Source organism: Pelodiscus sinensis, chromosome 6 (genome assembly GCF_049634645.1).
Source record: "Pelodiscus sinensis isolate JC-2024 chromosome 6, ASM4963464v1, whole genome shotgun sequence".
Classification (NCBI taxonomy): Eukaryota; Metazoa; Chordata; order Testudines; family Trionychidae; genus Pelodiscus; species Pelodiscus sinensis.
The window spans coordinates 90,663,403-90,688,947 of NC_134716.1; the positions used below are offsets into that span (position 1 = coordinate 90,663,403).

Below are 25,545 nucleotides of genomic sequence, written 5' to 3' on the forward strand. Positions count from 1 at the left end.
TCTTCATTTTTCTGTCTTTCTGGTTTAAAGGGTGATATTCTAAGTGCTCTAAAATTCACATGTTTGCATAGCTTTTCTTGAAATTTGCTATGCATTGTCTGTGTGCAAAGAAGGGATACGTTTGAGAGCCTGTTAGCCAAGGATTCTGAAAATAAGATAAAAAAAGAGAAAGAGAGAGAGAGCCATTTAAAAAAAGTTTCTAGGGTTTTTTATAGAGTTAGAGATTGAAGTATTGCTATAATGCAAGTAGTAATGGTCTCAATCAATTAATTTTTACCCAAGATAGTGCGTGTCACACATTAGAGCTTAGGAGGGCATATTTTAATACTTGCTTTTTCACTTCTATAGATATTCAGTCTGGAAGGATTTTAGTGCACATGACCAATAAAGAAAAACATTTTGAGAGGGTTTCTGTTCAATCACTTCATTCATGCATGGGTAGTTTGCGTGAATGTGCTGATGTAATTATCCCTGGTGAACAAGCAATGACTGATTTTTCCAGTCCAAACCTTTTTACACCTGTGTAATAAAGATTTAATCTCATGTTGCTTGCTGCAAGCTGTGTGTTATCATATAATGTGTTTTTATTTTATGGGGAGGTTTACTATGAACACAGCAGAATAGTCATCAGCCAGTCTAATACATATTTTTGTTATAATAGGTATAACGGAGCCAGGGACCTTTGTATGAAGGGGTGGAAATGAGGGGGCAGGGCAGAGGTTGTAGTTTTGGAAAGGGCTGTATTTTACTAGCCTAGGAGGGAGGTAGATGCAAGTGGCTCTATCTTTATCTTGCTGCAGATTAATATGGTGTTTTCAAAGGTACAGTGCAGAAGTTTGGATCCGACCAAAATACATGCACTTCTAGGTTTTGTCTACACTTAAAAGTTTAACGCACAGCTGCAGAAGCACTTTAAACTAAAAGTGTGGCCATGGAGATGAGATCTCCCAGTGCTCTGTGTAAACTACCTCCATGAGTGAAGTAGCTAATAGCGTTGAGAGTGCAGCTCCCGGCACTGTAGCTTGGTTCACAGTGGTGCTTTACAACACTGTAACTTGCTGTGGGGTAGGGGTTTTTTCCCACACCCCTGAGCCAGAAAGTTAAGGTGCTGTAAAGTGCCAGTATAGAATTAGCCCTAGGTTTGCTATCATGTGAATTCTAGGAAATTCCTGGATCACAAGGTTGCAGAAGCTTGTAGGAGACACAGCAGTACACTGTGACAAGGGGATTGTTGACTACAGTCTGATTTGAGTGGAGCAACTTTGCGTACAGTGCAGCATCTAATCAATGAATTAAGGATGATCTAGTGGACATTGTGGTGTTTAATCTGTACCTTTTTCCTGGTGTGCACATGGACCCATAGAAATTTAGGATTAGAAGGTACCTAAATAGGTCATTGTGTGTTTACACAAAGCCTGAGTAAATAAAAAGGATCAATTAATGCCAAAGTAGGTAGCAAGCTCTGATCCACAATGAAGCTCTGCTGGGAAAGGGGCAGGCTAAGCTGCTTTCTCTGAGGCAAGGCTAAATATTATATAGACCTTTCCTGATAGGTGTTTTGAAATTTTTAAAAATGGGTTAGACAATGGCAAGAGATTTCATAAACTCTCTAGGTCACTTGTCCTGGTGTTTCATTAACTTTACATTTAGGATTTCTTTCCCAAAAGTCTTACTTATATCTTCCTTTCTGCAATTTACACCCATTGCTTCATCTCATATCCTCTGTAGGTAAGGAGAAGAATTTATCACCTCTTTATAACAATCTTTTATGTACTTGAAGACTCTTATCATGTCCCCCTTCAGTCTTCTATTACCCAGACTATACAAATACTTTTTTTAAAAAATCATCCCTCATAAAACATGTTTTCTAGATCTTTAACCATTTTGTTGTTATTCTCTGGACTTTCTTCAATTTGTCCACGCTCTGCCTTAAGTATGATGCCTAGAACTTCACACGGTACTCCAGCTGAAGGTCTGGGTAGGAGGGAGGATGTGAGTTTGGGGAGTTTGGGAGGGAGGAGAGGGTGCATGAGTGAGGTGGGGTGTGGGGTCTTGGCGGGGGGGGATACCTGACGGGGACAGGGTGCAGGATTTGCTCCATGCCTCCCATCACTCTCAAGCACTGCACCCCAGTGCTCCCACCGACTGTGATTCTGGCCAGCGGGAGCAACAGCAAAAGCCACCAGGCAAGCAGTTTCCTGCACAGCTGTTCCCCCAGCTGGGAGTGGGAGCATGTGAAGCTGCTTCCTCCTCCTGCAAGCCATATCCAGCCAGCAAGGCTCCCCTTCCTGCAGCAGAAAGCTGGGCTGGCGTTCCAACTTTACAGGGGGGGAAGGGCACAAGGCTGGAGTGCCAGTGCAGGCTCCCCGCTGTGGAGGAGGCGAACCCCAAGCCCATGGCCAGCTTGCAAGATGGTCAGACCACACTTTGAGAACACGGCAAATTGCCTTTTGGGAGTGGTGCAAATTGCCTTTTGGGAGTGCCTTTTGTGTTCCCCTGATGCATGTATTGCTATGGGGTGTACTCATAGTTCACCCCATAGCAGTACATGCATCAGGAGAACACAATGTACTGACAGACCATTTGAGCCCATCATCCTCTCAAATGTATAAGTAGTTTTTAAAAAAGGAAATGATAGCAAAGCTTTTCAGATTATGAGGACATCCTATAATGACCTTTTGGATCTAGCAGCAACAGTAGGCATTGGAGATTTTGTCTGATTCTGTCATTGCTGATGAATTGGAGCCAGAGTCTTATGTAGGCATTCCCTCCAATTTCCACATTCAAAGAGTGATAAAATAAGATAAGATCAGAGTGATTTTGAAAGCACTGGTCTGTGTCAGGATGCAGTGGTATTGAGATACAGTTCATCTGACCAAGAAGTTATATGGTCATTCCTACCATTAGTGCTAGACTTGTCACAACAACAAGGGGAGATATATCATCTAGACCTCTGGTCTCTTCAGTTCACATTTTGAAGGATAGCATTCTGGGTTTGGTAGAACAGTCTTCTCCTCTAGAGTTTCAAAATGTACTGACTGAATATAAGAGTGCTAGCATGCACATACTGGGGTTACAAACAGAAAAAAAAGTATGTGGATTTCCATGTATGAGGTGTATCCATTTACTGCACCTATTAGCTGTAAATTGGAGTATCTGTTTTCTCAAAAGGTGAGTCTCTCCCTATCATTTATAAAGGTAATTTTTTCTGCAATATGAGCAAACCATGTCCCCGTGTATAGTCAATCACTTTTATTCATGATACAGTTAACAATTTATCACTTCCAATCAGAAATCTTGCACTATCTTGGGATTTAACTTTAATGCTTGTTCAGTTAATATAATAATGATTTGGACACCTATGTAGCTCTACATTGTTCTGTTTGTCTTTTAAGGCAGTATTTTTAATACCTACCACCTCAGCAAGGCATATAAATGAATTACTAGTCTTACTAGTGGACCCACCATTTTTTGTCTTTTATGAATTTAAAATAATATTATGTACTGACTCCAGGTTCTTACCCATGGTAGTATCCAATTTTCATATAAATCAGTCTATAATCGTACTTGTGTTGTTTTCCAAATCTTACATTTAGGTTGATGATACTAGCTTACATATAATGTATGTTAGGAGTACGTTCACCTATATAGACAAAACTAAGCATTTTAGACAATCTGCTAACCTACTCATCTTTTATAAAGAGAGGAACAATGGTAAGGCTGTACAAATACAAATACTTTCCAGGTGGGTTATATATTAAAGAGGCTTGTAGACTGAAGGATATCCCTTTTCCTGGGGGAGTTAAAGCACATCCTACCAGGGCTAAGATAATTTTTATGATATTCTTCAGATACCTTCCTTTAATAGAAATTTGTAGAGTGGCAATGTGGAAGAGAAACAATATTTTCACTAGGTAATACTTTTTAGACTTAGAACCTACTAGATGCAAAAATTTGCAAGGCAGTCCTGCAATCATTATTTAGTTAAGATAATTATTTTTTCTGACCCTCAAGAGTCCACTGCTTGTTAGTCCACCACCATATTGGTGGGAATATGAAGAGCAGACTCAAAGAAGAAATCAAGGTTCCTTAGTTGTAACTGGAGCTCTTTGAGATGGATTCTGCAAATTCATTCTAATCACCCACCCTCCACATTTCCTCAGTGTCATACTTTTCAAAGGGATCACAGGATAAGGAACTGATGTTGCTAGAGTGCCCTTCAATACTCTTGCTTTGGAATGTATGTAATTTGCCATGGAATGTATGATATTTGCTAAGAGAATGCATGAGGAAGACATGTGAATGCTCCAACTGGTGTTGCTAGTTTCAGTTCCACCATTCACGATGCACCAGTTGGATCATCCATGCATGTAGATATACTGAGGTAAGTAACCTCTTCATTTCTTTAGTACTAAGAATGGAGATCTTGCGATGTAACAGTATGATGGCCTGGATGTCTAAGGGAGGAAAGTCTAAAAAGAGGATTATCCATCTGCAAATAATACCTATGACTGGGAGGAAGGAGTCTCCGTTAGCTCAAGTGTTGAAGCTGCTGCTTTGAGATGTAGACTTTAGTTCTAGTTACAACTAGGAGAAATTGTTCTGAACATCAGTACAACAAAATGTTTTCACATGCCTGCAAGGGATTTGGTGGCTGATGATTATACAGAACCAGTCTCTTTCTGACTGTTTGGAAAGTTTTATGTAGACATGTAAGATCTGACAGGACTGGCTTACATACTCAATTTAATTACACAGATCTATTGGTCTAATGTAATGCTCAGAAATATGTCTAAAGTTGAAGCATATGGAAAATCTTGGCTTACTGGTGAGAGGGAGCACCACCTATGCCTGGTGCTAAACCATGTCTCTTTAATAAATAAAATTGAATTTAAAAAAGAATCATGATGTTTATGGTCAACCTGAGATGTCTGACATGTTTGATGGGATGTAATAAGCAATAATGGCAACATTAGAAAGGTAAGTTGTTTAACTGGTTTAAAACAAGCAAAAGGTAAAGAAACCGTGAAGAAAATCTTTTAAAACTTACCAGTTATATGGCCTTTGGGTCCTTGCAGACCATAAATAATGTTTTCTGAAATGTATCCTTCTGACTACCCTGAGGGCTAGTAGACCTCACAAGCTTGGTGAGTCTGATGGGTTTTCCTTTCAGCTTCCTGTGCCTAATGTATGTGATGGGGGAGAGGTTGGTCAGAGCTCACAGCTTAAATAAAATAAGTTTAGTTCAGAAAAAGTATTAGATGCCTAACATTTGAGGTGACAGTTTCTCATATTTAATTATCATGTTTCAGATTAATTCACTTCACATGATCTCACATTGCTTTCTTCTAAATGTCATCACACAGAAACAGTTGGTGGACTTTATGGAACAATTGTAGAGCGACAAACTGAAGCCTTTTTAAAGAGGATATTGTTACAATGATTTTTTTTCCTGAAGGAGAATTTAGTATTCCTGGAATCCTTAGTTTTAGAAAATATAACTAAAGTAAGGTGTTTTATGAAACGCCACCTCTGTGAAGACTCCCTAATTCCTAAGGTTTTACATATGCCAGTGGTTTTCGATCTTTTTCTTTCTGAGGACCCATACTATAAAAGTTCCATTGCCCTCTGAACCACAACAACCATTTTTCAGTAGATTAGGAGTTAGCAAACAATACAATTACCCAGGGTCCCCTGGCCAAGGGGTCCTGCAAAGCTAGGTTGCTCAGGCTATGGCTTCACCCCTTGGCAGTGGGGCTTAGGATTTGGCTTTTTGTGCTGGATCCCACTGAGTCTAATGGTTTATTTTGGCAGACCCCCTCAAACCTGCTCCTAGCCCCCGAAGGGACCCTAAAATGGATTGCACATTTAGGTCCTTAATTTTACCACTCTGAGTCTTCCTTATGACATGTTACCACATAAGTCTATCTTAAGCAAAATCCTGGTCTTCAAAAGAAAAGGAGCATGTAAAAGTGTAGTGACTGATTTTCACTGTGTGATTTGCTCATTGAAATCAAATAAAATGTGGTTGATACTTGAAAGTCAGGTTTTGTTAATTCTTTTTTGTTTTTAGACACGTCATAATGTAAAACAGGTAAACTCTGAAACCTTTACTTCTGCTTTTTTCATAAGATTTTTGCATGAAACTACTTCCAGTCCCGCAACGCTTATTCACACACACACAAGTATTCCCTATATTTCAATGAGAAATTAATTTGTAAAAGAATCCTACAGATTGAACCTCTCTGGTCCAGCATGCTCTGGTCTAACAACATTTGTGGTCCAGCATGATTTTAGTTAGCCAGATGTCCACTTACCGTGGGTGTAGCCAAGTTTCCCACAGTCCCATAAAGTTTTTTTACAGCCATCAGTCCTGGTTCTCAGTGTTCTGTGCTGTTATTTAGCTCTGATTTGATCCTACATGTCTTCTGAAAGCCCATTAAAATGTGGAAGAGTTCGTAATACTGCTAGACAATATTGACCTCCCATGGTTCAGCAAATTCTCTGGTTCAACACTAGTCAGGTCCCGAAGGTGCCAGACCAGAGAGGTTTAATCTCTACTTACATGTGTATGTGTTGCAGTCAGGCTCATACCCTCTTTTTTCTTAAGTAAACAGCCTAAGATTGATCTGAAAAAAAGAAGAGGGGTGCATATTGCATGCAAATTCCAATGATAAATATACTAGATATATGACAATAGTTGCAGAATTATTATGTGATTTTTCCAGCCCCATCATCTTAGTTTACAACCCATAGAATTCCAGTGTTTAAGTAACAAATTCCTATTGTCTGGTCATCAAGCAAAAACCTATCAGTATGTTTTAGGGAGTTACAATCAGTTCTATACTATATGTTGCTGTTTAATTTAATTTAATTAGAGGAGCTATAAGTGCCAGACACAATGAACACTCAAAAAGACAGTCTATGTCTATGAGTATTAATAATAGCTTTTAATTGTAATGAAGATAATACTTATATGACATAATGTGCAAAAATAAGACATTGAATCGCATGCTTTTGCTGTTTTATCAAAAAATGAAAACACAAAAACAGTACTTTTGCACTGAAATGTGACTACATTCTGTTTAATGTTGTTTTGTTTGGAAATGGAAGAGGTTTTTTGCTGGAGCAGCAATAGATGAAAACAAATTTTGTGCAATATGCAAATATTTGTTACTAAATCTATAAATATATATTCTTGTTTCTTAGAAAACAAAAGTAATTCAACATTCTCTTTGCAGTGCAGTTGGCCAAGATTAAACCAAATGAAAAGCTTTATACAGAAATATTCAGTTAATTGGTCCTTTCAGTTTTTTAGCTTTCAGAATATTGATTATAAATAGGTAAAAGATATATTCACTGCTAAGTAATGGGGTCCAACTTTTTTCAAGGAATACAGAAACAAGAGGTGGTGTGTAAGAGACTGGATGATAACTCAGTTGTACAGAACAATTACTGTGACCCAGACAGTAAACCACCAGAAAACCAAAGAGCCTGCAACACTGAGCCTTGTCCGCCTGAGTAAGTACTATGCACAAATGGTAATTTATCAATTAACTATCAAGGCAATCATTTATTTATATAGAAAAATCTGTGGAACATTTACTTTTGGCCAAATATGGTACAAAATACAATTACATGAGGATCCTATATTATCATGCAGGAAACCTGGGTTCAATATCTGGCTTTGGCTTCTTGCTTTCTGCTCAGGCCAGAAGAAGCTGGGGGAATGGTGGAGGCACTATACTCTGACCTAGATGTGGCTCTTGTTTGATTAAAGAGCAACATTAATATGCATATAGGAAAAGTCTGTGAAGTTCAGTCTCCATTCGTCAGAAAGATAGTAATGAAATAGTTTCTTGAATGTTCACTATAGCGGGGAATACTGAGAATACAAATGAGGGACATCCTTAAGGCTTCAGCACTGGCACAAAGGAATTTTAATGTGAGAGGGAAAATTAAGTCATTGCCTATAATAATTATTACACAATTAAAAGGTTCTGTAGATATTTACATTATGAACTAAGAGCTTGCTATATTTTCAAAATGTATCAAGTTAAAATTTGTGATAAGATGTACAAATAAAATGAAATCTATACATAAATTTTTAGGCTGGCCCTGCCATCTACTGATAGGATGACCAAATAGCAAGTATGGAAAAACTGGGATGGAGTAGTGATAGAAATGTAGCCGTGTTAGTCTGGGGTAGCTGAAGCAAAATGCAGGACAATGTAGCACTTTAAAGACTAACAAGATGGTTTATTAGATTATGAGCTTTCGTGGGCCAGACCCACTTCCTCAGATCAAATAGTGGAAGAAAATAGTCACAACCATATATACCAAAGGATACAATTTAAAAAAATGAACACACATGAAAAGGACAAATCACATTTCAGAACAGGTGGGGGATACAGGGGGGGGGGGGAAGGAAGGAAGGTAAGTGTCTGTGAACTGATGATATTAGAGGTGGGGAGAGTGGGATGTTTGTGAGCTAATGGTATTAGAGGTGATAATTGGGGAAGCTATCTTGGTAATGGGTAAGATAGTTTGAGTGTTTGTTCATTCCTTCTCGGAGAGTGTCGAATTTTAACATGAATGACAGTTCAGAGGATTCCCTTTCAAGTGCAGATGTAAAAGGTCTTTGTAGCAGAATGCAGGTGGTTAAGTCATTGAGAGAGTGTCCTTTCTGGTTAAAATGGCAAGAAACTGTTTTTTCTTTGTGATCTTGTCTGATATCTGTTTTGTGGGCATTAATCCTTTGGCGAAGTGTCTGAGATGTTTGTCCAATGTACATAGCAGACGGACACTTTCGGCACATGATAGCATAAATTATATTTCTGGATGCGCAGGAATATGAGTTCTTGATCTTATAACTCACTTGGTTAGGTCCAATAATGGTATCAGCAGAATGAATATGTGGACAAAGCTGGCAACGGGGTTTGTTGCAAGGGAAGGTACCAGGATTGGTATTAGTGTGGTATGTCCTGTGGTTGTTGGTAAGAATCATCTTGAGGTTAGGTGGTTGTCTATAGGAGACTATGGGTCTGTCTCCCAGAGCCTCTTGGAGTATGGTATCCTGTTCCAGTATAGGCTGTAGTTTATTGATAATGTGTTGGACAGGTTTAAGTTGGGGGTTGTAGGTGATGACAAGTGGTGTTCTAGTGTTGGTTTTCTTGGGTCTGTCTTGAAGTAGATGGTTTCTAGGTATTCGTCTGGCTCTTTCAATTTGCTTTTTTATTTCTCCGGGTGGGTAGTTGAGGTTTATAAATGCTTGATAGAGATCCTGAAGCTTCTGGTCTCTGTCAGTGGGATTAGAGCAGATGCGGTTGTATCGAAGGGCTTGGCTATAGACGATGGATTGTGTGGTGTGTTCCGGATGGGAGCTGGAAGCATGTAGGTACCTGTATGAGTCAGTGGGTTTTCTGTAGAGAGTGGTGTCTAATTTTCCATTGTTGATTTGTACTGTGGTGTCCAGGAAGTGGATCTCTCGTGTAGAATGGTCCAGGCTGAGGTTGATGGTGGGGTGTAGGTTGTTGGGATGGAGTGTCCAGGAAGTGGATCTCTCGTGTAGAATGGTCCAGGCTGAGGTTGATGGTGGGGTGTAGGTTGTTGGGATGGAGTGTGGGTGAATAGATGTCTATATAAGACATAGCCCCAAATATTGGGACAGTCCCTAAAAAATTGGTACATGTGGTCACCCTATCTACTGATAACATTTTTATCAAGTGATCTTTACTGACCAATGTATGGAATGGCACTGACAATATCTGGACTGCCTGGCACCTAACAGAAGGTGAGGAGTACTTTATAGGGTTAGGTTCCTGGTTGGTCACGTCTGTTTGCTTTTAGTTTTTGAAGATAACTGTGTTACATTAAAAATAAAATTAAAAAGGCAAAGCTCATTTGTTTGTGAAACAACATATGGCAAGGAACAACACCTCAAAAGAGATCAATTTACTTGACAACTGTACGAAACAGGTGAAATATTTCACTTTGAGATAATTAAAACTTTTACTGAAGCCAGTAAGAGTGATACAGCATTTTGTCTCTTCATATAACCTGCTATACCATAGGAGACTGGTAATGCCTATTAACAAGACCTTGTTCAATCTTACCAAGTTAGTTTGGCATACACTTGCCTGTGGCTACCTGCAAAGAGGCCAACAGAAAGCACCAAGTACCTGCCAACAGGTTTTAATATTTTTATCAGCTCTGGAATCCCTGCTCATGCAATCAGTGTAGGAGAAATCAAAGGAACTCTTATTAAGAGAGGGATTTAAAGAAAATAGACCTTACTTATTAGAAGGTCTACTCTTTAGTGAGCTTTTAGCCTACAGTAGCTAACTGTCTTGCACTTCTCTCAAAGTATGACTTAGTTGGGATCAGCACTCCAATTTGGTAGACACTCAATCAAACTAAATTCAGGAGGAGATGAAGTCCCTGATGACTGACAACCAACTTACTGCCAGATCTTCACATCAGGCAGTGCTGGACATGTCTAATACAGCAGCAAGGATTACAGTCAGAGCTGTTGCAATGAGGAGATCTTGATGTACCAGGTATCTGGATCCCCCAAGAAGTCCATGTCACCACAAAGGACCTCCTTTGTGAGGGCAGCAAATTATTCAGTAGTGGCACAGGTGAGGTGTTACATAACCTGAAATATTTAAGAGCAATGTTATGCTCTTTGAGGCTATATTTTAATATAAGAATATAAGAACAGCCATACTGGGCCAGACCAAAAGTCCATCTAGCCCAATATCTTGTCTTCCAACAGTGTCCCATGCTAAATGCCCTAGAGGGAGTAAACAGAACAGGTAATCATCAAGTGATCCCTCCTGTCACCAATTCCCAGTCCCTGACGAACAGGGGCTAGGGCAGAGGTTAGCAACATTTTCAAACCAAAGAGCCAAACTACATCAAAGTTCAGAACAAGTGGTCAACAAAGAGCCATATAAGAATGCCCATCTGCATGACTGAAAATATACAACTTAATATTATTGATAACTGACATAATGATTAATAATAGCATAAATGAAACATTGTACTCACAGACTTTATTTAATGGGACTTCTGCTGCAGCATCTTTTAGCAAATTTCTTTGAAGTTTACATCATAATTGGTCAAATCCAGCTTAATGCACACATACAGGCTGTCTTCTGTCAGTCTTATGGCAGGGGGCTGGAGATGTGGAGGTGCAGGAGTCAGGGTTGAGGTGTATGAGGGGAGGCACAAGGTTGGGTGGTGGGGGGGTGCAGAAGTATTATGGCAGGATCCTAGAGATGAGGGGGTGCAGAAGCCTGGGAATGTGGGGTGCAGGAGTTTGGGGATGTGAGGGTATGAGGGACTCAGGGCAGGGGGTTCAGGTGTATGATGGGCTCAGGGATCGGCTGGGCAGGGTTCAGGAGTGTTATGATGCTGCAGCCAGATGGGGGATGAGTCCAATTGGGAGCTTTTTGGACAGGCTTCATTTTTAAATCATGTAAAATATTATATCCAGCACAAAAGGCTTCAGCATTATCTTTATTTATGGCAGGAGAGGGGAACCTTTTTTGGGTCAGGGACCCCACAAGTAAGAAGCCCAAAAAAAACCCAACCTTCCAAAAAAAACCAACCTTCACTGATGTGGCCTTCAACTGAAACACCTCACTCCCTTGGTGCACCAGCCCCATGGTGGGGACAGGGGCTGTGAGGACTGAGGTTCAAGGCCAGATGTACTCTTCTGGGGTTCCAGGGTCAGTGGATTTTGTGGGCCACCCTAAGCTTTGGAGTGGGGCCAGATATGAGGGATTAAGTGTGTGGGCTAGGGCTGCCAATGAATGGGATGGGGTAGGGTACAGGAGCAGGCTGGGGGTAGTGTGTTTGGCCAGGGGGCAGGAGCAGGCTGGGGACGGTTTACAGGAGCAGGCTGAGGGCAGGCTATCTGTCCAGGGGGAGGGTTTAGGAGTGGGCTGAGGGCAGCGTGTCTGGCCAGGGAGCAGGAGCAGGCTGGGGGTAGGGAGCAGGAGCAGACTGGGGGCAGGCTTGTCTGGACAGGGAACAGGGGGCAGGAGTGGGCTGGGGGAAGACTGTCTGACAAGGGGGAAGGGAGCAGAAACGGACTGAGAGCAGGCTGTCTGGTCCGGGGGCAGGAGAGGGCAGGGTGTCTGTCTGGGGAGGGTGAGTGAGGGGGTGGAGGTGCAGGGGCTGGGCATGGGGGGCTGGGGGTACTTGTTTTCATGGCGCGTCGCAAGCACCATGTAACTTGGCCTCCGGCTACTCCCTTTCACAGGAAGGAAGGATTCACAGGGGAAGCCTCCCAGAAGTGTCCACCAGGAGAAGGAAAAGAGCAGTACGAATGGAGCCATTTTTGGCTCCGCTTGTTTCCTGCATGCCAGATCCAGCAGGAAGGCTCAGGGCTTTCTCCCTCTGCTGATGTTCCAATTTTGTGGGGGGCTAGAGGGGCTGAGTTGGGGCTCCAGAAGAGCCACATCTGGCTTCCTAGTGAGCCATAGGTTGCCGACCCCTGAGCTAGGGACACCATTCCTACCTTCCCTGGTTAATAAGTGTTGATGGACCTAACCTAATTTATCTATTTTTCAACCCCATACACGAGAGCAACCTTTTTATACTCAAAGACCTCGGATATAATATTATCTGCAGCAAAAGTGTTCAGAGTCTCTGAGAAGGAAGCAGAGATTTAATCACAGATTACACTTGGCCTCCTTGACTGCCTCACTATCCAGAGCACCAGCTAGGCAACAAATTTGATACCAATGTTGAGATACTGACTAGACTACTGTCAGATCCTTTATATTTTGTCATTCCATCCGGCAACTGGCTTTCTTTCTTCCTAGAAGCCTTGGCTGGGATAATTTCAGACTGGTGGGGTTTTGAGGTAATAAGCATGGTATTACTTTCAGTTTCAAGATTAAATCTTCTCTTCATCTTCTGTGTCCCCTCTTCAGGGAACCTTCTTACAAGAGACTGTTGAAGGAAAAGATAGTCTCCCTTCTACCACTGGGAGCAATGGAGAAAGTGTGTGTTTGGGACAAGCGTTTTTATTTATTCCCACTACTTCTAAATCCCAAAGAAGGAAAGGCCAGTTGGAGGCCCATCCATCTTTGACATTTCAACACATTTAGCTGTCATTTCAATTTCTGCATGGTTACCAAAACCACTATAACTCTTCCCTTGGATTCTATGAACTCATCTGTGGGTTTGATTTGCAAGATGCATATTTTCATATCTTGATATATCCAGAGCAGAGAAAGGAGATGAGATTCTTGGTGAGCACATCTCATTACCACTACATAGTTAATTCAGCCTTGGCCTCTCCATAGCTTTGTGGATTTTCATGAAGGTCCTGTATATGACAACAACCCATCTTAGGAGACAGGGAAAACCCTTCATGGACAACAGGTCGATAAAGGGGAAAATTTCCACAAGTGACAGACTCTTTTTACGCGGGTCTATACTGACCTCAGCTCAAAATATAGAATTCATCTGGGCGGTATTAGACTACAAAACCGTGAGAGGATGTTCCTCAGAGGAGGTTTCAGACAATGACAGATCTCCTCCTAGCTCCAAGCAAACTCCAGGACATGGGTGATGACATACCGTATATACTCGAGTATAAGCCGAGTTTTTCAGCACAGTTTTTGTGCTGAAAAATGCCCCCACTCGGCTTATACTCGAGTCAGCATCTCGAGAACTGAGGCGGGCGGGCTCAGCGCGTCTCTGCCGCTGGCCGGGTCTAGCCGGGTCTAGCCCCGGAAGTCGGGGCGAAAGCTGCTCCGGTGCCCCTGGTCTGCTGGAGACCGTCTCCAGCAGACCAGGGGCACCGGGCGGGTTCCCGCGCTTCTGAGGCTTTGCCAGAGCAAAGCCTCAGAGGCGCGGGGAACCGCCGCTGCTGCCGCTTCAATCTGGGTGCCTGTGGTCTGCTGGGGACCGTCCCCAGCAGACCACAGGCTCCCGGACTGAAGCCGCAGCCGTGGGGGGTCCTGCGCCTCTGAGGCTTTGCTCTGGCAAAGCCTCAGAAGCACGGGAACCCGCCCGGTGCCCCTGGTCTGCTGGAGACGGTCTCCAGCAGACCAGGGGCACCGGAGCAGCTTTCGCCCCGACTTCCGAAGCTAGACCCGGTATCTATCTTCATTTTTTACATTTACCAGTAGCTGCCTCATTTCCTACCCTAGGCTTATACTTGAGTCAATACTTTTTCCCAGTTTTTTGGGGTAAAATTAGGTGCCTCGGCTTATATTCGGGTCGACTTATACTCGAGTATATACGGTACTTAAATTTATGGGGCATATCACAGCATGCATTTATGTCACAGAGTATCCTAGATCTTTGTCCTCTTCAGGGATGATTGAGATCAATATGTCTACCCAAAAGTCACAGCATGGATCTCTTTAGAACTGCTATAATTAAATTGGTGGACAGATATTACAAATGTGCCATAGGATTTCTTTTTGCATGCTTCTGCCTGCCAGCACTTTACTACCAGATGCCTTTAGTCTGAAATGGGAGCATATTTCAACCAACGGAAAATCCAACCCCTCAGGAAGCCATCCCTTACATAAATATCCTACAGCTCAGAACTACTGACTAGAGTTCAAGGCTTTTCTGCCCTTTCCTTGAGGCTTAACGATCCAGATATTGATGGACAACACCATGCTAACAGATAAGAGGAGAGCAAGATCCTTCCCCCTCCATCAAGAATACATGCATCATTTGCTCTGTTCACATCACAGTGGTACCACCCCCACACATCTTAGCAGGTATTTCTCAGAAAATCAAAAGTGGTGTCTCAGGGGCTCTGTCCTCTACAGCATCATCACAGGGAACAGATTCCAACGTGGACCTGTTTGTGATGTTCCACGAGTATATTTTGCTCCACGGGGAGCTCAAGTCCTGGCTCCCTGACAGATGCTTTTCTTATTCCATGGTCTCCAGGACGAATATGCCTTCCCACCAATACTCATGATGGCCAGGGTTTTGATGAAGTTGAGACAAAATACGGGTCACATCATAATGATAGCCTTTGCATGGGCTAGGTTACTCTGGTGTTTGAATGAAGCAAATCTATTAATCATCTTACCAGTTTTGCTAGTCCTGGTGTCTCAGAAAAACAGCTAAATCCTGCACTCAGACCCAGTGTTGTTGCACCTGACAATATGGAAGGTGGCTGGATGACTTCTACAGGAAAGCTGCTGAGTTGAGGTTCAAAACAAAACTGTCCACCAAAATAATATCCCTCATAGCGTGTGCATTTAAATTGCTTCATAGTACTAGGTAAATGGTCACCTGCGGAGATACTGCTGCATATTAGTCTCCTTGAGTTGAGAATGGTTTCTGTGTCCATTTCCTCCCTCTGGTAACAGATATAAAGATCCTAACGGACAACACAGTGTGTATGTATTATATCAACCATAAGGGAGCAACCAGATCACCCTTTCTTTTCATGGAGACAGTGAAACAATAGAAATCATGCATCTCTCATAACGTTATCTTGTTGTCAGCTTACCTTCTGGATACGTAAAAAATGATAGTGGACAAACTCTATTGCACATTCCTACACAACCATGAGTCAGAGATGCACTTGTCAGTACTTCACGAATTATTCTCACAGTGGGACACATCGGTCACAAGTCTTTTCACTACTTACCAGAAGTGCCCACAGTACTGTTCCATGGTGAGGTTTGGATAGCATTCTCTGGGCGATGCTTTCCTCCTCCTGTGGGACAAGACCTTCTTTATACCTTTTGCCTGTTTCATTTTCTGCTGAAAATAAAGAAGGATGGAGCTCATTTAATTCTGATTGCTCTGTGGTGGGTTCTCAGGGGATAAAGAACTTGAGTACTGCCGAGACCTCTTTCTTACCAATCTAAGCTCCTTCTTACACTGTGATGCTGTAACAACTGCAAATCTCTCCAGGTCCTGCACCCACACAGCCACAAGCAGGGACACACCCAGTTAAGTTACTTGAATGCTTTTGCCAGCCACACATGAACCGACCAATAGTAACCAGAGAGGTTACTTTTACCCCAAATTTCACTGGAGACCACCCCAGGGTTACACTCATATGGATTTATTAAATGAGGAATTAATAATCCACTGTAGGGTTAAACTAAAGGGGATTGAGCTGTCATTGAATGCCACTATACAGTTAAACTCGTGGGCTACGTCTACACTGGCATGATTTTCCGGAAATGCTTTTAACGGAAAAGATTTTACATTAGATCGTCAGTGCTTTTGTGGAAATTCAAGCGGCCAGTGTAGACAGCTGGCAAGTTTTTCCAGAAAAGCGGCTGATTTTCCAGAATAACTTGCCAGTGTAGACACAGCCATAGGGAACAAGCTATCTCACACACAAACACACACATACATTCATTCATTCTTTTACACACACATTCTTTCATACCCTCAGGCACTCACACACTTACACAGGCAAATGTTTGCAGAGCAACCAAGGCATATTATGTCCAGAGTGGCTACCGGCAGTCATGGATCCCAGCTGTCAAGCTGATGATAAAAAGAGGTTCTGCCACGTGTTCTCTCTCAGGGTCCTTCCTCCATGTTTGTCACTGAGGACGACACCCCAAACTCCCTCAATCTGGGTCCTTTGTTTGCTTAGAGCGGAGATGTCTCCATGATTGCTTTAATTAGACACCTCCTGGCTCCATGTGTTTAGCCTTGCTGTTTCCCTCACCCCAAACATGTTCTAGTCTCCATTCACACAAACATTCTTATCACAGGGTGGAATGCAGCTTAGAGCAAATTACAAGCAAAGTGGCTGAAAGTTACAAAAATTACAAAGTTGCAAGTTGCATAATTTAAAAGGCAAGGTGGCTGAAAGTTACAAAGAAACCATTACAAAGCTTCAAAGTAAAATGGTTACAAAGATACCTTCCAAAGCACAGCAACTGATTGAGAACAATTTCCATCTAAATCATCAACAAATCATCAGTAATAAAGTGACTTAAAAGACAACTGCCCCCTCCTCCCTCAAACAGTGTTCACAGCAATGCAGTCAGCAGCAGGTTTTGTCATTCTGTAAGTCAGGCCTGCCAAACTGGCATTTGGAGGGCCGCATGCGGCCTGATCGAAATATATTGCAGCCCACCAGAACATTTTTATAAATGAATGAAGTGTGGCCCACTGGCCGCTTGGAGCATGTGGCCGAGTGCCTGCTCATGGCCAGCTGGGCTGTTCTGCACATGCACTCACGGCCAGCAGGCTCGCCAGCAGGGGCTCATGGCCAGCTGGGCTGCTCTGCACGCATGCTCACAGCCGGCTGGGCACTCTGCGCTGGGCGCTTCAGCAGGTACTCACAGCCAGCCGCTGTGCTCACGCCGCCCCAGCACCTCAGGCGGCAACATTGACTCCAGTACCCAGGTTTTAGGTTGAGGGGGCAGGGAAAGCCTGGCTCTGGGGGAAGGGGAGACATTAGGTTGGGGGGGGGCTGGCTCTGGGGGAGGAGGGAGCCATTAGTTTGGGTGGGGCTGGGAGAGCCTGGCTCTGGGGAAGGAGGGAGGCATTAGGTTGGGGGGCTGGGAGTGCCTGGCACTGGGGGAGGGGGTAAGGCATTAGGTTGGAGGGGGCTGACACTTGGGGAGGAGAGAGGCATTAGGTGCGGGGGGCTGGCTCTGGGGTAGCAGAGGAGGATTGGGTTAGAATGGGGGTATGGGAGTGCCTGGCTCTGGGGGAGAGGAGGAGGATATTTTGTTAATATTTTGTTTTTTATTTATTTATTCGCAAATAAAATCACAAAATGTATAACAATAAAAGTCAATTTTTTGCAATTGCATGAATAATTTTATCTTTATGCAAAATCTCAAACTTACAAAGTATCTGAAATTTTCACAGAAGCCTGTTCTGTTAGATTAACCATGGTCTAAACTTGTTTTTATTTCAACAAAACAAGTTATGTATCATATACAAAATTTAGAAGTACCTTAAGTTTATATTTAAATTTCAAATTATGTAAAATTAATTTAAAATTATTTAATATGAGCAAATAACCATTTTACCCATCACATTATTGTAATATTATAAAATATACCTAAAACATAATCTATAATAATAAATAACTACGACTTTCCGACAAATTACATTTTCTTTGGTGGCCCTAGGGTTGCCAGGAGTCCGGTATTGGTGCCTACCTTTCCCCTTTTATAGCTTGTTCCAGTTTGCTGGAAAGATCCTGTGCTATGACATGAGTCAAACAGTCTCCATTGTTTATGTATGTGTGCGTGTACCTCCTTGCAGGTGGAATAACAGGTAGTTCGATTTAGGACTTTAATTCGAAATACCGGGTCCCAGTCACGTGTAGACGAGGGCAGTTAGTCTAAACTTGTAAATTTCAAAAATGGCGACTGGCCGGGAAGATGCAAATCAAGCATGGGATATTTAAATCCCGGGCTTGATTTGCAACTTCGAATGCCTAGTTCAAACTAGGGGGCTAGTGTAGACATACCCTAAGGGAATAACAAATCTCTTCCCTTTGCCTCAACGTCCTACACCCTTGTGAGACCTCCAGCCTCTTGTTGAAAGGGCTGACTAGGCCTTCCTTTGGAACTATGGGCACTGTTCACTAGCATACCTATTGATGAAAACAGTCTTTCTGATTCCAATTACCTCTGCTAGAAGAATGGGGATAAAGGAAATAGCAGCTCTGCTGACACATCCTCAGTACAGTATTCTTTCCTATTAAGGTTACAAATAGGCTGCATCCAAGTTTCATCCCTAAAGTGAATCAGTCTATTCACTTTCCTGCCAAGTTTCACTGAGACAGTAGAGAAGTCATAGTGCATATTCTAGGTGTTAGGAGAGCCACTTGCACTTCTACCTCCTCAAGACAGGGGCCTTCAGGAAGTCCCTAGACCAGGGCTGGGCATAATAGGGTGTGCAGGCCAGATCTGGCCCCCCAAACCACCGGATCCAGCCCACGGACACAGCAGGGAGCCTTAGGCAGACTCCGTACTTGCCCTGGCCCCCGCAAACCGCTCAGAAAAGCGGCTGCTGGGCCATTTGTGTTTCTCAGCTATGAGCCAGGTGGAGAGTATTCATGTGCTGCTCCCCCCCCCCAGCATAATCCCATTGGCCAGAAACTGGCCAATGGGAGCTTCCTGTTTGAAGAACAGGCAGCATGCAAAGCACTATTCCCTTCTCCCCTCAGGCTCTTATTCACACATGCATATGGCCCCTGCAGCCTGTGTGGGAACATGGCAAGCAGGGAGGCTGCCTGAGAAATGTGCTGGGCTGCTGGCTGGGAGTCACACAGGTAAGTCTCCCAGCCAGAGCCTGCCTCCAGAGGCTGATGATGGCTGCCCGCAGGATGGGCGGGACTCCAAACCTCAGCCACCACCAGCCTCCTGCTAGGTCACCACCAGCTTCCCTAGCCGTACCTTCCTGGGTGCCAGCTCCCATCCCTCAAGAAGCTGAAAGTGCTGTCCCACCACCAGAGCCTGCTTCTGGCACCCAACCCTCTTCCCCCCAACTCCACATAAGTCAAACCTTCTCCCCTTCTCCCCTCCTCCCCCGAGTCAACACCCCCACCCAAGTCTGGCATCCCAATCCCCTGCCCAAGGTCACAACCCAAACCCCTGCACAGCAGTCCCCAGCCCTAGGTCAAAACCCAAGCCCCTGCACCCCCTCCTGCATCCCAGTCCGCTGCCCCGGGTTATAACCCCCTCCTCCCATAAGTCATAGTCCAAACCCCTGCACTGCAATTCTATGCCCCAGGTTACAACTTTCTCATGCACCCAAACTCCTCCTCAGACCTCACAGGCCATCCTGCACCCCAAGCTCCTTTTTGCACCCAGACCCCACATCTTCTCCATTAATATCATGGAAGAGTGCAACCCTCAACCACTTTCCAAAATCTTGGAGTGGCCTCCCATCAAAAATTATTGCCCACACCTACTCTACACCATTTCTCTCTATTGTGGAATGATTTAAGGGCTTGATATGAGGCCAAAGACTCTCCAAGTGGATCTTGAATTTCATCAGACAGTACTACCAAATTTGTGATCCCTCCAGACTTAATCTGTACACATCCCACAAGATCAATTTCCTTATAGGTGATCTTCCTCAACAATGTCCCCATCTCAGAGAACGATGTAGGTGTCCGTCCACACCTTCACAGAACATTATGCGATCACCAGGGACTCTGCCTCCAGTGCTGTCTTAGGCTCCCCATTACTATCACCTCTGACTTACCTGACTCCAAAGCACCAGCTGTCCAAATAGATACACTGTTTGGGAGTGACCTACAGTAGAGCACCCATAGGAACACTACTTGAAAGAGAAATTATTCATCGTGTGCATTAAATATGGTTCTTCATGATGTGCGTCCCTATGGGTGCACCAGAACCCACCCTTCTTCCATTTACTTCAGAGTTCTCGCTATGACACTTTGGTAAAGAAGGCACTGAGGATGATTATCTCATGTGCATTAGCTAGACGCATAGTGTAGCATGAGGAGAGAAAGTGCATGTTCAGGCTCAATGGACAGTGATATCAAAGTTCTCCAGATTGCAGATACATCTACAGTCGAACATCTATGAAGACACACATCTCGAAGAACAATTGTTGCTGCACAAGACGAGTATCTTTTCAGTAAGTGTGATTGAGAAACAACAGATTAGTATATCCCCAAGCTACACAAAATAGCTGACTTAGATAATCAAATATCAAAAGGTGAGAAATTTGTGATAAATATGTACAGTAACAGGATCATGAATGAGAATTCTCAGACAACCCACACTACCTCTGCAAAGAGCTATAGACATAGACATGTGTGAAGCTAATAAACAAGCTCACATCCAAATGCAGATCATAAATAGATCACTAAGCAAGATCACCCATGTCCAGGAATAATCTCATTATTGCTTAGGTTTGTTTTGAGTGCAGGAGACTGGAGTAGATGACCTAATGAGGTCCCTTCCAGTCCTACAATTCTATGATTCTGTATGTGAAATGGGTTATTTAAATTTCCTGATTTTCTCCTTACAGGTGGTTTATAGGTGATTGGTCAGAATGCAGTAAGACTTGTGATGGAGGAATACGTACACGAACAGTTCTCTGTATCAGAAAGATTGGACCATCTGAGGAGGAAACACTGGAGATTACTAACTGTTTAACACACCGACCTATAGAAAAAGAACCCTGTAACAATCAGTCTTGTCCACCACAATGGGTTGCTTTGGACTGGTCAGAAGTAAGGATATTTCACACAGATTAGCATTTTTAATTCATTGGCAATGTTAACGGGCAAATCATGAGCTCCTCACACTGAATGCAAAAATATTTTTATTGTTACTTGTCATCTGGAAATTAATAAGTTCTTCAGTTTTCCCCTACTGTCATCATTTAATCAATATGGCAAGTTGTTTAGCCAATAAAAGCTAAAACCAATGCTGCTGCACAATACACGTTGAACCTCTCTAGTCCGGCATTGTCAGGACCTGACCAGTTTCAAACCAGAGAATTTTCCGGACCACGGGAGATTAATATTGTCTAGCATCATTACCAACACTTCCACTGCTTATTGGACTGTTAAAGGACATTTAGGGGGTAAATTAGAGCTAAATAACAGCACAGAACACTGAGAACTAGGACTGATGGCTGTAAACAGTCTTTATGGGACCACGGGAAACTTGGCCACACCCAGGAAAACTAAAATAATTCTGGTTGATGGATGTTTCTGGACCAGAGAGTTCTGGACTAGAGAGGTTCAGCCTGTAGTTTGTCGGAATGGAGTAGTTTCCTGGTTCAGCAAAGTCATAAATTGAGAAGGGAGATTTTAGTTGCCAAAAGCTTCTGTACACTTTTGTCAAAAGCTACAAAAAATGCCATATTTTTACTCTAGTAACCCAGCAAAAATACATAAATAACTACCTTAGTAAGGTGATGTGAAATGTGGAACTAAGATTTAGATCTCCAGCATTCCTAGGAGAGGCTAGTATATCTTTTATTAATATGGCAGCGTCTGTTAGTGTATGAGCCAAGATCAAAGCTCAATTTATGGTGACTCAATCCTATTGAATTCAAAGGATGTGCATCCATACAACTAAGAGCAGGAATTGATTCCATTGCCCCACTTCTGAGCTGAATTCAAACCTTAGCACTAGTTAGGCAAGGTGGCAAAAGTGTATCTCCTTTGCAACTCTTAGTTTCCAGGATGGAAACAGCATCTTTTATTAGAACAGCCTCAGGCTGTTTAAGTTTATGGAACTGCTGCCTTCAGTTCCAAGGGACTGTTTCAGTATCTGTAAATAGTCAGCACACAGAAGCATGCCAGCCAGCACATCTTTCCATATGCTGGGGCCATGATAAAGTTGTATAGAGTGACATTGGATCTACACCACATGCAGATGATGCACATAACTTCCTGTCATAAATTGTTGATGTAAGGTGTTATGTGCTGTTTCCATTGATGGCTGAATTTCAGAGTGATGCTGTTCCTCCCTGTAGTTTATATTTCAACTTATAATGAATTCTGGTGGGTTTGGGGATGTAAAATGTATTTAATGTCTGATAATTATTAATACTAACATTGAAAGCATTTTTGTCCACTTGTGAAAACCACCACTACCTTATGGGGGAAAAAACAACCAAATCTGCCTAGCCTAAAAAATATTTAGTTATCATTTTTCCAACATAGGATTTTATCATCTTTGCTATAGTGGGCAAACATTCATTCCATTCTATTCCATGTGGGATCTTCCATTAAATGTGTGATTTTTTTTTAAAAAAAAACTAGGAATAGAAAAATATTTTTTTAATTAGGTTTTTTTAACACTTCTGATCATCATTAACCCTTTGTGCTGCTGCTGTTGCTTGGGTTCTCAAGGTTCCATTGTTTGTCCCAAGTTTGTCATTCATTTGGGCAATACAGAAATGGGCCAGCCACAGAGGTCAGATCTTAACCCATCTCTGGTTTTATGTAGTCTTAAAAGAATTACCCTTTTTCCTGGAGTATTTTCCTAAGATGATGTCTGGTTTATATTCCTAATATTTGTCAAAAAAAAAAAGTAGCTCCTTACAGCAACATCTCCTCTATGTTAAACTCCCCCGGATTTGTAGCATGAGTTTTTAAAATATGCCAGGCGGCATACTGCCAATGTCATCCTTTGTGTACTATCTCCCCTTTCTCCTGTATTTGTGTATTCTCTGTCATTCAAGCTGCTGTTAGCAATGGAATGGCAAAGCCACCCCAGGAAAAGGTGTGTGTGGGGAGGGCAGATTAGAAGCAATCCCTACTTATTCACTCACTTTCTGGAGAGAGAAGGCACAGAGAAGCCCACCCACCCCTTAAAATGCTAATCCAATGCTTAGAAGAATAGTTTGGAGAAGAAAGAAGATGAGTAGGAAGAAAGAGATTAGTGGAGGAGAAAAGAAGGAAGGGTGATTTGAGGAGGGAGTAAATGAGGAGATAAAGACACAAACGCCTTTATAGTTCATTGGTAAGCCCTTAGGAATACGGAGCCATCTTTCCATTGTGTATATATGTATATTTACAATACCTAGCATAACTGCTCTCCTTTGAGGAGGGCTTTTAAGCATTATCACAATACAGATAAATAATATGCCCATGATAAGTTGTGGAACCTTAAAACACATTGCATTTATTATGCACCTTTGACTGCTTCACCTGCATTCTGCATAATAAACCATCTCCTTTGGGACTGCTGATGTTCCAACTCTGTGAGCAACTAATGTTAGAGAGATTTATGGCTCCCATTTATAAACCTCTGTACAGTCTGTGTAGGATATCTTGGAACAGAAGTTTCCTCACCTTAAATAGTTTTAGTGTGCTGTTAAATCAGAAATCTTGGTGGGTGTTCTGACAAGATTCTGAGCAAATAACGTATTTCTATTTATATGTTCCTGCTTAGAATAGTTTGGAGGTATTTCTCAATTAGTACGTATTTTTTTAATATAATGAGAAAGTGCTTATTTTTCTATCAAGTATTTTTAGAAATATAATTATTATTAAAATAAACTTATTTCATGTAGCATATAATACTTTTTATTTTTCATTTTCTAAGGGCAGCACAAAAATTATGTACCCCATATAATTTGTAATACAAAGCAGGGATGAGCTGCAAATAGCAGCAATGTCCAATTCTGCTTCCATTTAAGTCAAAGCTGGTCATCTTTTGGAATGTAAAGTCTCTTCTTCAACTTTTGTTCCACTAAAAACAACTAACATATTTGCTCTAATACTGACCTCTCTGAGCACAAAGTAAGCAATTCCAGCACTCATTCATAGCTAACATGCTTGTTGATCATCAGATAAGCAAAGAGTTGTACCTATTTATCTCTGTTGAGAACTGATAATCAGAAATTGTTTAAAGAAAAGGGAAAAATAGATTCAAACTTTTTTGGTCAGTGGAGTTGAACGATCTGTGACAGAAGTAAAGCAAAGTAATTTTAAAAGGTTGAGATATTGTTGAGAAGGCTTTTTTTTTACCTTCTAAGAATCATCTGTATAAACAGTAATAATGGAACGCCTGGAATATTCTACAAAATACAGTGTGTAAAAATGGAAAGAGAATGAAAGGGAGTGGGTGAGAGAGGTAGGGAATGTCTCAGAGGGGTAGTCAGGTTAGTCTGTAACTTTAAAATAACCAATACTCCTGTGGCACCTTAGGGCCTGTCTATACTAGGAAATAGTTTTGAAACCAATAAAATCGAAATTACTCCTGAAATAAGAAAATCAAAGTAGCTCATCCACACTATGGGGGAGCATCGGAAAAGCTCAGAATTATTTCATAATAGTGCGTCCACACTGATTGGAGCCTGCATCAGATTTAGAGCCTCTGGAAGCGTTCTGGGGAGGGTGGATACTTCTTGTGGCTGCTTGATCAGGCAAGCTGAGACACATGATTTCAGGGGCTTCTCTCTATGGCTGCATCTCACACGTCGCTCCTCCACTGCTTACCCCCTCGTGGCACACCAAACGGATGCATTGTGGTCTGGTTGCCTTTGCGGACGCCTCTGCACTGACACCACGGAGCCAGAGCTGCTGCAAAGCAATGCCAGGCACATGAGCCTTGTTCTGTGCCTCATGGTGCAGTTCGTCCAGACTGCCTGCAGGACATCGACCAGCACAAACCAGAAGACCCCTTCACCCAGGTCTTGGCGCTCCTGCTGCTGCATATGCCACTAAACCCCTTGGACACCATGGCACACTGCTGCTAGTGGGGGGAGACCAGTTCCAACTTTCTGGTGCTCTGCGAAAGGCTTGCCCCTGCCCTAAGGTGACAGGACAGCCAACTGCAAGCCACTATCTCCCTGCAGAAGCATGTCGCCATTGTCCTGTGGAATTTCATCACATTGGACAACTACTGCTCTGTCAGGAACCAGTTTAGCATGCTGAAATCCACAATTGGGACCATGTTTCTGCAGGTAGCCAAGACCATCACCAACATCTTGGTATGGAGGGACATCACTTTGGTCAATGTTGACACAATCATTGATGGCTTTGCCACCATAGGCTTCCCCATCTGCAGGGGGGCCATAGACAGCACTCACATCTGCATCCTGTCCCTTGAT

At 42.6% G+C, this 25,545-nt stretch overlaps 1 protein-coding gene across 6 annotated transcripts in view; it reads left to right on the forward strand.

Annotated features, from left to right (window-relative positions):
- The window catches only part of ADAMTS6 (ADAM metallopeptidase with thrombospondin type 1 motif 6), a 380,566-nt gene that overhangs the window by 306,062 nt on the left and 48,959 nt on the right, over positions 1-25,545 (forward strand). For 5 of the 6 annotated variants that reach the window (XM_006117000.4, XM_075932394.1, XM_075932395.1 and 2 more), the window contains 2 exons: positions 7,392-7,521; positions 20,998-21,202. In XM_006117000.4, coding sequence (XP_006117062.2) covers positions 7,392-7,521; positions 20,998-21,202 — 335 coding nt within the window. The remainder of the gene's footprint in view (positions 1-7,391; positions 7,522-20,997; positions 21,203-25,545) is intronic. The other variant, XM_075932396.1, reaches the window with a different exon arrangement.